The sequence below is a fragment of the Manacus candei genome, unplaced genomic scaffold (genome assembly GCF_025592945.1).
Source record: "Manacus candei isolate 608988 ecotype Guabito, Panama unplaced genomic scaffold, ASM2559294v1 h1tg000082l, whole genome shotgun sequence".
Classification (NCBI taxonomy): Eukaryota; Metazoa; Chordata; class Aves; order Passeriformes; family Pipridae; genus Manacus; species Manacus candei.
In genome coordinates, this window is record NW_026138130.1 from 237,332 (window position 1) to 251,428 (window position 14,097).

The following is a 14,097-nucleotide window of genomic DNA, read 5'->3' on the forward strand; positions in this document are numbered from 1 at the left end:
GAGCCAGGATTCCCTGAGCACACTAGGGTTTTGCAAATGCTGCTCTGATTGAGGTTTCCTGACAACACAACATTTGTAAACCCTCATCAGCACATGATGGTCAATGAACAGGACAGGACCAGCTCCTCCACTGTGATGCTGCTGGGTTTGTGCTGGGAGCAGAGGGTATAACCAGAAAGTTCTGGGACACGCCAGGAATTTCAGCAAAGACAATGCTCAACCTGCAGCTCCCATGGAGGAACTCTGATGCTGGGGTAATGTTCGTACTCCAAACTCAGCCAACAGCTCCAGGGGTTCAGAGAACAGAAGTGAGCCAAGCCCTGGGACTGGGCATGACAGCAGCCAGGACAGGAGACCCAACTGTCCCCACCTGGTCAGGCTTCCTTGAAGTCTTGGTCAGAGAAGAGCAGGCTGTGAAAGTCAACAGGCTCTGTTGTGCCCCGCCTGCCTTCCCTCTGCTCTCAGATGTGTTACAGTCCCCTGATGCTGAGCTCTGACACAGAAGTGCCAGATGAAAGTGAAATGCCACAAGACTTGATGTGCTGTAGCTGAGGACTTAGGGAGAAGATGGGAACAAGTTTCCAACCCCCACGGAATCCTACAAGAGCACATTCCAGGAAGGAGAGGGGCAAAGCAATGCTGCATAGGCGTTGAAAGCAAAACTTTCATTTCTTCCTCTGAATACTGATTTCATTTCTCATTCCCAAGGCTTCTACTCACTACCTACTTTCCTAAGCAAAGTTATTTACTAACGCACAGGAGTGCATCAATTAAAAGAGGAGCAGTCACAGCCTGTCAGCTTTCCCAAGGCATCCTCAGAAATATTTCCTCTAGATATCAGTGATGCCAATGCTGTCCCTCAATGGGCTGGTAAAAGCAGCAAGCTTTACCCTTGGCAGTGCTAGCTACTGCTTCAAAGTCTGCTCTTTCACACAGTTTTCATGCATAGCAGTGACATTAGCCAACACTCAAAAGGGATATGCTGCAACTCCAGCTAGACCACAGAACTGTCCTACCCAAGGGAAACATCTTATATACATTCATCATACCAACCCTGCTCTTTTGCATCTTCAGGGAAATCTCAAAAAAGAGAGAACTGGTGCATTCTGCCACCTTACCATCTGATAATATGCCACAAGGGATAGGACAGATTCAAATTCATTCTTCTTGCACATTTTCTTGCAAACTTCTGGGTCTGCATCTGTCTGGAAGGAGGAATAGACAGGTCAGCCCAGTGGCACATCAAGACACAAGGTGCCTGCTGCAGGCACCTTGAGGGATTCCAGTTCCTTTCAGATCTTAGCAGCCCCAGCCCAACCACCTCACAAAGAAACTGAAGGCAGAGCTCAGGAACCACCACCCTTCAGATTCTGCATCAAAGTGAATTCTTGAGACACGCCTCTGTCATACAGCACATCTTGGGCTGGAAACATCTAAAACATGACCTGAGCAGCACCTTATTGAGTGCATCGTACAGTTACACAGGGCAGCTCCAGCACTGTTCCCATCCTGAGAAGTACATCTCCCCCCACTCCTAAGCTATGAGGAATGGTTTCACAAACCCCCACTCTGCCTTGCCCTGCAGGCCCACGGCACAGGCCGTATGTTGAGTGACAAAGACCCCAGAGCTTATTACAGAAAATTTACCTGTTCTGCTTATGTCAGAACAGGAGAGGAATACAAAACAGTGCCAGAGCAAACCCCTAACACAGATCATGTCATTGCACTGAGGGCAGCTCCCATATCATCACAGTCCCTGGACACAGATGGGCTTGCACGTGTATTCCCACTGCTGCTCGCTGTGGGGATGTACCTCTCCTGTATGCACAGATATGGTGAGATGCTTTGTACTTTCTCACAGAAACAGCTTTAAAGCTCACTTTCAAGGCAGCCAAAGAATTTTATTCACATGTAATGAGCCCCACCCCACAGATACTTCCCAGCAACAGAGGATGTATTAAATGGAAGATGTTTTAAATGGGCCCAGCAGTGCAATAACTCTCATAGGAGACTTCCAGGTTTTCTGTGAGAAGGTGGGTTTTTTGGAGGTGAGGGTTTATACTCTCCTGTGATAGGTAAATACCACAGCTACCATGAAGAATATCTCAGTAACACTTTTCAGAACAGCTCTGTAAGGTGGAGTAGAGAGTAGAAGGCAGCTCAAGAGCGCTGCAGACCCCATATAGGAGAGCAGGGCTTCACTCTGACAGTAAAGGATGCACAAGAAACCTATGCCCCCTGAAACAGCAAATCTGATGGCAAAATAGGGGTGAAGGAGGTCAGAAAAAGGAACTTCACCAGGGCTGCCTACTCTGCTCTGGCAGTAAAGAGAAAAATTTACTCACCAGGATGCGAAGTAGCTCCTCCAGGTAGCAGCAGATGACATTCTCATCCTCATAGAGTGCCCAGCTGCGCTGCTGAGCATCATCCTTGTGCCTGGCCAGATCTGCAAAGATCACCTCCAGCCGCTGCTCATCGTGGCAGATCTGGCCCGAGGGCAGCCCCGCACTCAGGTTCTGCAGAGACAGCAAAGCCACTGGTTAGTGGGGCCCTGACAGCTCAGTGTTGTTTGGGTGCCTGTTTCCTCCAATCTTGTCTCAGGACTGGCAGCTGACCTCATTCAGTCAGGAGCTGGCAGTACAAAACCAGCAAGTTTAAGACACATGTTATTTCGGGTCTCATACTTTTGGAGACTCTACTCTCTGTAGATTCTGAAAATCATCCTGAGAATGGGAAAAGTCAAACCCATCTGGCATGAGTTAGGACCACTGCTGCACAGCAGCTGAGCACCCCCAGTAAAACAGACATGTTCTGGACACCAAACCACCACACTGCACAACTGCCTCTAGGAAGGAGAAGTTCCCTTTGCTGCCCACTCCCTCCAGCCTTTAATCCTTGGCTCAAGAGCAAGCACTTGTATGGTGCTTCACATGCCAACTGCTCAATACTAGGTCTGGATCCTCTGCAGCAAGGACAGGAACCAATTCACCGTTGGCTGGTTTGGTTCTGCTTTCTTCCAAACAGCAGAGCTGGGCCACCATTCACCACAGCTCTGAAGTGTGAAGCTACTCAGCAAATCTCACTGCACATACTCCTTTCTAAAGTTGCTGACAACTGCATCCCCACCACTTCTACCTCATACACAACCTTACTATGAAGGCCTCACACTTTGGTTGTCTTTCCTTCACTTTTCCTCTCTTTCAAGAAAGAGAGGGGAGTAGTTGGGCAGTGTTTAATCTTCCCCAAGAGCTGCTGTGCTCTGTGATTTAGGATCAGCCTCCAGGACCCAAGTATATCATATGAAATACACGGTTTTCTGAAATCAGGGCAAGAAGGGGGCTCGGTACATGGAACTGAGCTGGTCACAGGTGATGAGCCCAGGCACCATTAAGAGAGGCAAAGATTAATTTATAGAAGAACTTAAATGATACACACAAGGGTCTAGCAGCAGTGACAACAAGCAGCAGGAGATCAGCAAGGTGGAAGAGAACCAAGCTGAGAAATTCAAACGATAGAGAAAACAAACTCACTGAGACCAAATTCTTAACAATTTTTGGATGAAGCTGTCTTACCACGTGCAGCAACGAGTCATGATCACTCAGTGGGAAAGGGCCTTTACAGTGTCTTGCCCTGGAAACCCAGAGAAGATTTAGTCCTGTCGTGGTGCAGCTCCTTCCAACAGGCTGGCTGTGCAGGCAGGGGCAGTGGTGACACTTGCACAGTCACACACCCACATGTGGACGGCCAAGTGCCGGAGCTGCACCCTTCCTGATCACCTCCCACCCTCCAGCCCTCTCTGGGAAAACCACTCCAGGTTTAACAGTAGTGTCTCACCTGCTTTTTTAGAGACAGAATTGTTAGACACTTGCTTTGGGGTATTTGGGGTATGAATTATTTAGGACTTGCAGTCTATGCTTCAGTTATACAATGAAAAAGTTTTCTTGTTGTTGCTGCTTGTTACATAATTTTTGTGAGTCAGGTAATGAAGGAAAGACTGTGCTTGTTTAACACAAGCCTCTGTACAGTCTTAAGTTTTTGGGCAGCCGTGGGTGGTCTAGCAGAAAAGCAGGTAACCAGCTGTGAGAGAGCATGACAGCTTTCAGGAGCCGAGTACAAACACAAGAGAATCTCCCACTGAATGGTGATTTATCACAAGAGCAAATACATTAAGAGAATCACTTTATCTTGCCATCTCCCCCTTCTCCTTAGGAAGACCTACAGCACTGCAGTGTCACCTGCCTGTCCTCACGTGTCCCAGCTGCTTGGGAGGGTTCTCCATTTATGTACCTTACTTGCATCCTCCTCACCAGAGCAGTGCAGGGCCAGTCCTACCTCTGGGACACTGCTGGGACATCTTTTTGGATGATCATTTTAATGAGTACTTATTTTAATGATCACTCTGTTCAGCCTCTTATCACTAATCTGCTTTCTCCAATCCTTCATCTGCAGCCCTTGACAACTCTCCCCAGCATCAAGCTCCTAATGGACTTGGATGAGATCAATCTACTAACAAGCTCTTCCACCCAACCAGTGTAACTACATTCGCACTGTCTCAGTGCAGTCTCAGCACCATTCTCTGCCCTCTCACCACCAGGGTCAGGTCTCTGCTCATTAAACATCTTGGCAGCTACTACAACCTGCAGCATCATCATATGGTGGTTTCCAGGAATCTGCTGGAGAGCCCATAAGCAGGAGGAGGTTTTGGTATTTCTAACAATGCCATTTTGCATTATCTTGCTGCTTCGAATGGTTCCTTCCCCCAGCCCAGCAGAACAAGCTGGTGCAGGGATTTTGTTCCTCCTGAGCAGCCCAAAAACATTTTAGGAACTTTATCATACCCACACTGCTCAGAGGTGACCACACCTGCCATACAAACCCAGCTGCCGTCCTGCCCATTTCTTCTTCACCCCCTCCCATTCTTCCCTCTCCACCACCCCACCAACAAGTGTGATGGATCACCACTGCCATGGATACACACATCTACCACCATTTTCTCTCCATATGAGTCCCAAAACCATATAGCAGGTTCCAGGCACCTGCAGCCCAATGCACATTTGCTCCACAGACATTCCCAGCAGTTCTGGAGGACTGGGACCCAGCTACAGCTCAACTGAGATGGCTGCACATGAAGACCCTGCCAAGGACCTTCATAAAGTCTCCTCCAGAAATCAGCAAAGAAAAGACTTGCCTAAGCACTAATGTATTCCTCCCACCCTCCAGATTCCCTTTTGTTACAGTATTTCACTGAGGAGGAGCCCTCGGAACAGCCCAGCCAAAGGACTCAGCCTTGAAAGCACTCACCCTGCTGACCTTCCCCTTCTCTCGGGCGAGCAAGGGGACAAAGCTCCCATGGGGAGACACTGAGCCCTAGAGAAGCTTTTGTGTCTTGTCAAAAGCAAGTCTCCTTTCAGCAAAGCTGAATCAATGAATGAATGGGAAGGCAGCCCCATGGCGTCAGGGGAAGGAGAGGGGCTCAGCCACATCAGCCATGAGCTGTGTCAGAGCTTGTTGGGGACAACAGGGGCTGGTGACGGGCAGCTTGGAGCAGGTCACAGCCCAGCACTACAAGGGAACCCCCCTCCAGAAACGTGTCACCTCCCACACCAACTTCCTGACTTGTTCCTCCATCTCCAACACATTCAAGAATGGTTTGACCCTGCTCAGCAGCCTGGGCTGATCTATAAGATCCAACTGCACTACACATCTTTTTCAGCAGTTTTCAAGCTTAAATTTAAGGCAACCAGAGATAGGTCTGAGTCAGAACTACAACACAGCAATGCTAATGTAATAAGAAGCAGATAAGTGATTTCTAAGTGCTCTCTCTCAAGGTGCAGCCAGCTTGTGCATTGGGCAATTTTTGCTGCCACACACTGAGTTTAATAAATCCTCAAAAATCAACCTCCCTAGACAAGACATCTACAGTGCTACTCCCTCCTCTGAGATAGGAGATAATCCAGCAGAGCTAAAGGTAATCACATATCACCAATACATACTAATCCAAGTGATTCTCTAGCAGCTCAAAAACCAGGCAGCATCTTTAGTTCTGTCCAAATTTTCAACAAGTTGCCTTGAAAGACAGCTCCAGTTTAGACAGTCACTGCAGCAATGCCTTTGAAAAGAGGTTTCGTTTCCCTTTGCACATCTTGCCCAGTCACTGTGCCACTCAGGGACAAGAAGAGGGGCCATTTCCAAGGCCAGGGTAAATGCTGACACAGGGAAGCCAAGTAAGCAATTTTGCTCCCGCAGATCAGGCTTCCCCAAATAGTATGGTACCTCTAAAGCATCTTTCCTAAGGTGTGAGCTCCTCAGCATGCTCCTTGTCTCTGCTGTTCCCCCATCTTAGCCTTAAGTCACCTCTCCAAAAGCAGGAGCAGGATGTTGTCCCAGCAGAAGAGTCTTTTATTCTTTAAAACACACATGCCTGGGCAGACTCCACACTAGAGGATCAGTAAGGTAAATAAGAAGGAAGTGCCACTGCCAGTCAACCTTCAGAAGGCACTGGGGATACAAGCGAGGTAATGGATTCTGGAATTGATTTAGTAAACCACTGAGCTGACTTTAAATTAAGACTGGAATAGGAATAGAAAGGATATAACTAATTAAAGAACACGATACAAAAGGTTGAAGCAGGTGTGGTATGAGCAGACCAAAGCTTTAAATCAAAGCTGATATCTTGCTCTGTTTTAGGGAGTGGAAGAAAAAAAACCTTGAAAAATATGCAAGAGGAGAATTGCCCACATATTTGCATGGACTGGGGAGTAGAGGGATTTCAGAAGTTACAAATTAAAGAAAAAAAGTCCTTGACCTAGAACTGACGACTCAGCAACAATTCTATGCAGAAACCCTTGAGAATGTGGAATGATTTGGTTTAATGAACAACACAAAGTCAACGATAATAATTTGTATCTTTAAACTACACTGGTGAAGCTATGGCAGTACAACCACCCTACAAGTACACATGACTACCCTTCCAACTGCTAGAGCTGGTCTTCTACACCAGGTGAACAACCTCACCTGGGACCAGGCCCCCACATATCAGCAGAGCTACATCCTCTGTGTGGGACACTGAGGAAAAATGCACAACCACAACATTTACACTTGAGCACTCTGCAAGCTCATCTGGGCTCTCCTAAAAGTTATACTGCTCAAGATAGGTGTGACAAGGTATTATGAGATGGGACAGGACCTTCTGCTGTGTCTCTATACACTACTGGTCATTTTAAGGTCCCACAGATGTCCTAGGTTACAGATATTGTACCAGATATGAGTAGATCCATATTTGTCCCTGCACCAGCATCAGAATTTCTTACCATCTTTTTCAGGCTGGTCTGCAGCAATGGCCATGAAATTGAGGTTTTCAAATCCCCTCTGCAGAAACCTGGCACTAAATGACTTCTGTGGAATTAAGCTTATTGTATCCCGAGTACAGGTATTAACAATAAAAATAGTATTCAAATCTTGGACAAGGTCCAAGTAACAGAAAACTGAACTTCTCAGCACTCAAGTCAGAGCCGGAACATTTGCTTGAAACAGCTAAATTTTTTTGCTGAGTCTAGATCACACATTGACAGGGCATTGTAACTGGAGTAGGAAGTAATTAACTGTTGGGTTATGGCCACAAACAGAGACTTGATGATTGCTTACAGGACCCTCTATTCAGTGCAGACAGTCAACCAGAATATGATTTGATCTAAAATTTGAATGTCATTAGTTTCCCATATTCAAATACCTCTGAACTGTTCATTATAATCTTGCCATTAGCAATGGAATTCCAATCTTAGATGTTTATATGACGCTTACTCCTCAGGGTTGCATTCAGCAAGTGGGAGCTGAAATTTATTATCCCTCCAACTAAAGCAGGCGGCTGCCCAGGTGCACTTCACCATTTCAATGACTGCTGCAGAGGGAGGAATACAGGATTATTTTGGCATAAGGTTTATTTAGAACAAGCTCAGGACAGTGCTCTTCAGTGGTTGAAAAACTACTCTTCTGCAGTCTTTAAAAAACGCAGGGCTGAGGCATGTGTTACAGAATAGAGAGGTTCACATTCTGTGGAAACCAGTTTTCATTGCTGTGATGAAAGACCAGGTCAGACATATGGAAATTTTGGGTGCTCCATCATCCAAAGGGACAAGAATCTGTGCAGATTTATAGTATGCATAGGCATGCTGAATCTACACAGAGGATGTGCAGCACCACAGGAGAAGTTTCTACAATTCATTATTTTATAAAAGGTTTCTATACAGAAGCTCTTATGTTGCAGGCTCCATCTTCCTCAGCTTCTATTTGTCATGGTTATAACGGAACATACCTCTTTTAAAAGTCACTATTTCTTTCTCTCTCTGATTTTATGCTGCCACATAAAGATCTGTGATCTTTCAGAATGAGAGGTCAACAACTCCTGTCAGAGCTTTTCAGTGTGCCACAAGTCCTGCTGCATCCATTCCCACTGCTGCTTTGCCACCTTTGCCATCCGTGGGACCTGAAAGGTTGTCACCTCCCACTGGCGTGCTCATGTGGTTCAATTCACTGCTGTCTATCTCATCACCCTCTCCACAAACTGCGATTTCAGAGGACACCTATCCTTCCACCACAGCCTACCAGTGTTTCCCAGCACCAGGGGCTCTCTCAGCTGGTTCCACCTCTAACCCTCAGCTCCAAACTCAAGGTTATGTCATACACCTGCAGCTCATCTGGGGAATAAACTCGCTTGTTTTCCACTTCTACCAGTACTTGGACCTTGGTTCCCTTGGGTAGACAATTATCTCCCTCTAGCACCTTTCTTTTAGGATCTCACTGCATTTCTCATCCCGAACATCAGGAGCTCACTGAGCTCACAACACCTCACCCTCGATGCCAGGAGGTGGTTTGCAGCAGTCCCCGGCCCAGCATTCCCAGAGGCATTACCTTACTCTCCACCACGGAGATGAGAATCTGCTCCATGATGCTGCTGGTGGCGGGGATGGAGGTCTGGATGTGGCCGATGATGATGCCGATGGCGACGCGGGACAGCTCGTAGCTGAGGTGGGTGTTCCTGCGCACCAGCTCGATCAGTTCGGCACCTATCGTCTTGGGCACGGAGGCCACCAGGCCACTGGGCTCTGGTGGCATCGGCTCCACTGCACCCACCTTCTTGTCCTCCAGGCAGAGGTTGCTGAAGGCGTCCAGGCTCGCCGGCGGGGCCGGAGCAGCTTTCTTCCCCTGAGAAGTCTTCTCCCCATCCACAGCGTGGGACCTCTGGGTCCCCCCGTCAGCCGGCGGGGCCGGGGCAGTGCGCTTGGACTGGGGAGATTTGCTGGCCCCATCCTTCGGGGAAGTCCCGTAACGGGAATGGGACACGGGGCCGGTGTCCAAGTTGCGCGTGATCGTGGTGTGGACGCTCCGGCTCGGGACAGGGGGTGGAGTGTTGGCAGGACTGGAGGTGGCCGTTGGGAGAATGGTCTCTGACACAGAAGAAGCAGTGTACAAGGTATCCAGGGATGTCGTGCTTATAGAGGAGGCACTAGAAGCTGACCCAGGAATAATTTCAACAGCATCTGAAAGGGAACAATTAAACATGCCTTAGCAACAGCATCAAAGGAAGAGAGAAAAAAACAAATTGCTACAGCACAGTCCATTAAAAGGCTCATTGTGCATGCGACCAGAGCAGTTTAACTCCTCTTCCTGCCTCACTTATCTCAAAGCAAAATTGTACCAGTTCTCTCTGGAGCATTCCCATACAATCACCTCTTTAGAAAGGGGAAAGCAACTCTATTGAGATGAATACCCTTCAAAGGGCTTAGTGTTTTAGGAAGGGGAAGGGAGGGAGGGAGGGACAGGACTAAGGGACAGAAAAGCCTTTTCCCCCCTGGCTTAGCAAGGGCCTTTTTCTGCATTCAGGAACTAAACCCTCACTTCTGAATGATGGTGCCTCAGAATTGCAAGACACCAAAGGCTTCACACACCAGCCTGCACCTCCCTCTTGTACACACCTCATGGTTAGCACTGGTGGTGAAGGAAACACTTGACTGACAACACTTCTAGTCTCTCCCTTTCAGCACTCTCTAACATTTGATCACGAGCCCTGCAGCCCTGCTAGCACCCACTGCTTTCACAAGCCTTCACGTTATTTGCTCTACTGTATTTGTCCCCCCACCTCCAGTTTTGACTAGCTCTAGCAGTGGGAGTCCCACCTTCCAAGGGAAAAAATCCACTACAAGCAAGATTTTTCTTTCTTTTAACCTGGTCTAATATACAGTTTTGGTAAGTCTTATCTGTTAGTTTCTAGTGGGCAGAAACATATCTGGGTCCTTCACTGACTATGAAAACAGTTACTTGGGCAAACAGTGGGCTATCTAGAACTTCACAAGAGCAGCTGGTGTTAGTGCTGGAAGAGAAGGAGCTGCACCCCATGGGGAGCCCAGCTCCCAGGGAAGGCAATTACTCCCCACCACACCAAAGGAAGGAGCAATGGGACAGACATTAAAAGCCTTTGCTGCACCTCTGCAGGCAACTCCAACCCTTCCTGCTCCATCAGTTCGGGGAGCCCTCCACACTCCATCCACTGCTCCACCCTAAGGCAAGCACTGCCTAGGCAGGAAAACTGTGCCCTTCACTCCCTCAGGGGTTCAGCATCCCTCTTGATCCTCCTCCTCCTCCTCGAGGACCATTTATGAATCACAGCTCCCACCATGCTTCATTAAATCAAGACAATGAGTTGAAGGAAACTGACCTTTGCAAACTCCCACTACCACAGTGAAAAATGGCTCAATACCATTAAGTACCATTAAGGAAGCTGGTGCCAGTCCCAGGTCTCAATTAACTACCTACAAGTCAATAGTTCTGCCCTGCTCCATGCAAGGGGACATGAGTGGGCTTCAGATGGGCTGTGTGTCACTAATGGCATCACCATCACAGCACAGGAGAGCACTTGGGTAAGCTGGCAGCAACTCTGCAGGATGACCACTGCCTCTGCAAGCCCAACCACACTGAAGATAGAGAAATTCCTGCCACATGGTCCTGATATGAAGTGCTCCTCCTCTGCCTGTTGGCAGCACATAGGCAGCTGTGCCCCTGGTATTATTACTGCTCCCTACAGGCACCAGCCACCAATTTTATGGAAATCCCACCACTGTACAGAGAAAGTGTCAGACAGATTGGGAGTTAAAAGCAAAACTTGAGACTGCATTAAAACCCAGTGAGCACTCCTGGTGAGCATCTCTGCACTGCAAGGGAACACTCCCTCTGCCTTGCTGCAAGATGACCATGGAGTCTGTGGGAGAAAAAGGATCTTGAACCACTGAGGTTGTGCACTGGCCAGACCAGCCACATGAGCAGGCAGAAAGTTTGCTCCTTGGAGAGCACCACAATTCCCAGGGCCACAGACACCAGAGGAGCAGGAGAATACTGTACCTGGCACCTATCCACAAGCATCAGGCTGCCCAGACTATCCCAGATCAAAGAAGGCTTGAAGAACCATAGACCACCAGCTCAGGACCATTACATTAAAACCTACAGGAATCTAGGCTATACATATGCTACAGACAGAGATATATTTATAAGGATATAAATCCTATAGGAATTTACAACATAGATTAGGATGCTCTTCTAAGCACAAAGCAAAAGCATCCAGGCATCCTGGCTGTTACGTCGCCCAGTGTTTGTTTTGTGCCTGAGATCTGGAAAGCTGTTTGTCCTTACTTTTAATGGGAGCAGCAATCTGTGCGTTCTTGCGCTTCTCCGGAGGTGGGGGGGTGACAGGAGCAGCACGCCGGGCCTGTGGTGGGATCTATAAGGAAACATTTCAGAGCAATCAAAGGAGGTTGATGATAAAGACATTCTCTGTTATGAAACCTTCCTTCACGTGTGCGTGTGTACATTTGTCCTTACATCTCTCTCATCATTCAGGGAAGTTTTCTCAGGAGGACAAATATTAATAGGCAGCTTCCTAGAAGAACAAAGCAGGACTCAAGCTGGCTTCATCCCCTCCCCGTGACAGGCAAAGCAGCCCTTGTTTAATTGCTGTGTTCAGCGACACACGGCACATACATCGTGTAGACCTGTCAAGCATTTACTCCTCCTTTATTCCAAATGCAATCCCACACACTCGCTGTGTCTCCACATTACTCTCAATAGCTCCACAGAGGCTGCAAACAGAGTGCATATTTACACACTCTTCTGGAGAGCTCCATTACATCAGCTACAAATACCCCTGCAGAAAGACAAAGCCAAGGACTGGAGACATGTAAATGCCTTTTCCATGCTTTCAGAGCTACTTCTGTTCATGCAGGGAGAAAACAGGGCTAGACCCTCTGTGCAATACTACACTACCTATAGCAAGACCTGCTGGGGAAAGCTTTTGCCAGGGAGTTGCATTAATTCTCTCCATCTGGGATTTCTCCTGTAAGTCTCTTCTTCTAGGAACGCCAAGCCAGCAGTGCACAAGCCCCAGATCCAGATTCCTACGCTCATCTTTTCCTGTCAGATCTAAACACCACGATCAGCGATATCACTTTCACCCAGAATTACTCTGCTGAGATGCAGCCTCAGGGTTAAACTGTGATCAGTAGGATGTCACTGAACACAGCAGCCAAGACAGGTGGGAACACACTGCATCAATACTCCAGTCCTCACAGCCCAACAGCTCAGGGCCAGGAGACTCAGTTTGGGACCTCTTAGGACTTGTGTGATTCAGAGCCTGCTGCCTGAAACATGTCTCTGTTTTTATGGGATATTGCAATCACTGCCTGCAGCAAAACCACCCAGGGCAGCACAGGAAGAGAAAGGAGGTGATGGCCTCAATGTCTCAGGTAACCCAGGCTGAAGCCCATTGGAATCTGTAGCAAAATTTAGTCCATTACAGGGTGAATTTTCAAGGTTTGTTTAGCTCTGGATGTGAAGTTTTTCTGTGCCTTGTCATTACTGAACAGGCCTGTAACTCCACACAGGGCACAAAGCTCTGCCACCCCACAGTGAAAATCTGAGACAGGGTCCTGAAGTGTCTCTATCTTACATAGCTCAGTACAAGGAGAATGAAAAATGTGCTTTTTCCCCCTAGATTCAGGAAGAGCAGAAACCTCCTCTGAAATGGGAGTGAAAATAAGACACTCCAGGAGCCACCTCAAATGTTCAAGACTCGATGCCAAAATCTGACAATACAGGTGAGGTGCTCACAGCCCATGACTGAACCCTATCAGACAAGTGAAGATGCAGCAGTTTGCACAAAGACTTCTTAAAAAGCATCTCTCGGTCCCTTTCTCCCACCCAACACCAAATACATCCAATCTTTTACTATGTCACTGAAGTCGCTTCTTTATGAGCCCCTTCAGCTGGTGGATTAGCACGAGACACTGCTGCAGACTCCCAGCCTGAGCTCTCTGCTCTTGTCAATCCACCCCACATTGTTCTCTGGGTGCAATGCTACATGATACTTGCATACAGCTTCAAAAATGATCCGTGTCAGTCCAAAAAGAGACTGCACAGCTGAGAGAGGCCAAGCAGATCAGGAGGGGTCTCTGCATCGCATGGTTGGCAGGCTGGTCCCAAATCCAGAAGGCTCAGCTGTGCTAAAAGCAGAGCCCTCCCTGCAGAGGGATGGAGCTGACAGCACGAGTCAGAGCTGCTTGACATGGCATGGGATTTAACAGACAGGCAGGCTCGGAGCTTAGAGCAGACGCATAACATTATTTGGAGATAGCTAGGGTTGGGTCATTCTGGAGTACTTCCATGGCCTCACTGGCTCTTCCAAATTTACCACACAAGTTTAACACAGTTATTACAGACTAATGCTTAAATTAATAGATGTACAGCTAACACTAGCTCAGCCCTGCCAGCCTCATTTAGATGGCCACGCACCACAGTCCAAGCGGCTGCGATGGGAACGTGAAGCATCACATGAATTTCCCCAATGCCTGCCCAGGCTGGGAGGTGCCACAGGGTCAGGAATCATGAGGTATAACTGATGGCCATCCCCAGCCTTCACCCCACATCCCAGCCACTGCCTGGGGCCAAGAGGAGGATGTACAACACTAACCCTCCCAAGGTAAGGGGAGAAAACATTTGTGCAGCTGCTGTGTGGAAGGTGACCATGCAGGAGTCCCTGCAGTTCAGATCCCACCT

At 48.1% G+C, this 14,097-nt stretch overlaps 1 protein-coding gene across 1 annotated transcript in view; it reads right to left on the reverse strand.

Annotated features, from left to right (window-relative positions):
- NCKIPSD (NCK interacting protein with SH3 domain) overlaps nucleotides 1–14,097 on the reverse strand; it is a 51,277-nt gene that overhangs the window by 12,686 nt on the left and 24,494 nt on the right. The window contains exons 4-7 of the mRNA XM_051811314.1: nucleotides 11,680–11,767; nucleotides 8,908–9,536; nucleotides 2,346–2,516; nucleotides 1,119–1,205 (exon numbers count right to left, since the gene is read on the reverse strand). Of these exons, the coding sequence (XP_051667274.1) occupies nucleotides 1,119–1,205; nucleotides 2,346–2,516; nucleotides 8,908–9,536; nucleotides 11,680–11,767 (975 nt within the window). The remainder of the gene's footprint in view (nucleotides 1–1,118; nucleotides 1,206–2,345; nucleotides 2,517–8,907; nucleotides 9,537–11,679; nucleotides 11,768–14,097) is intronic.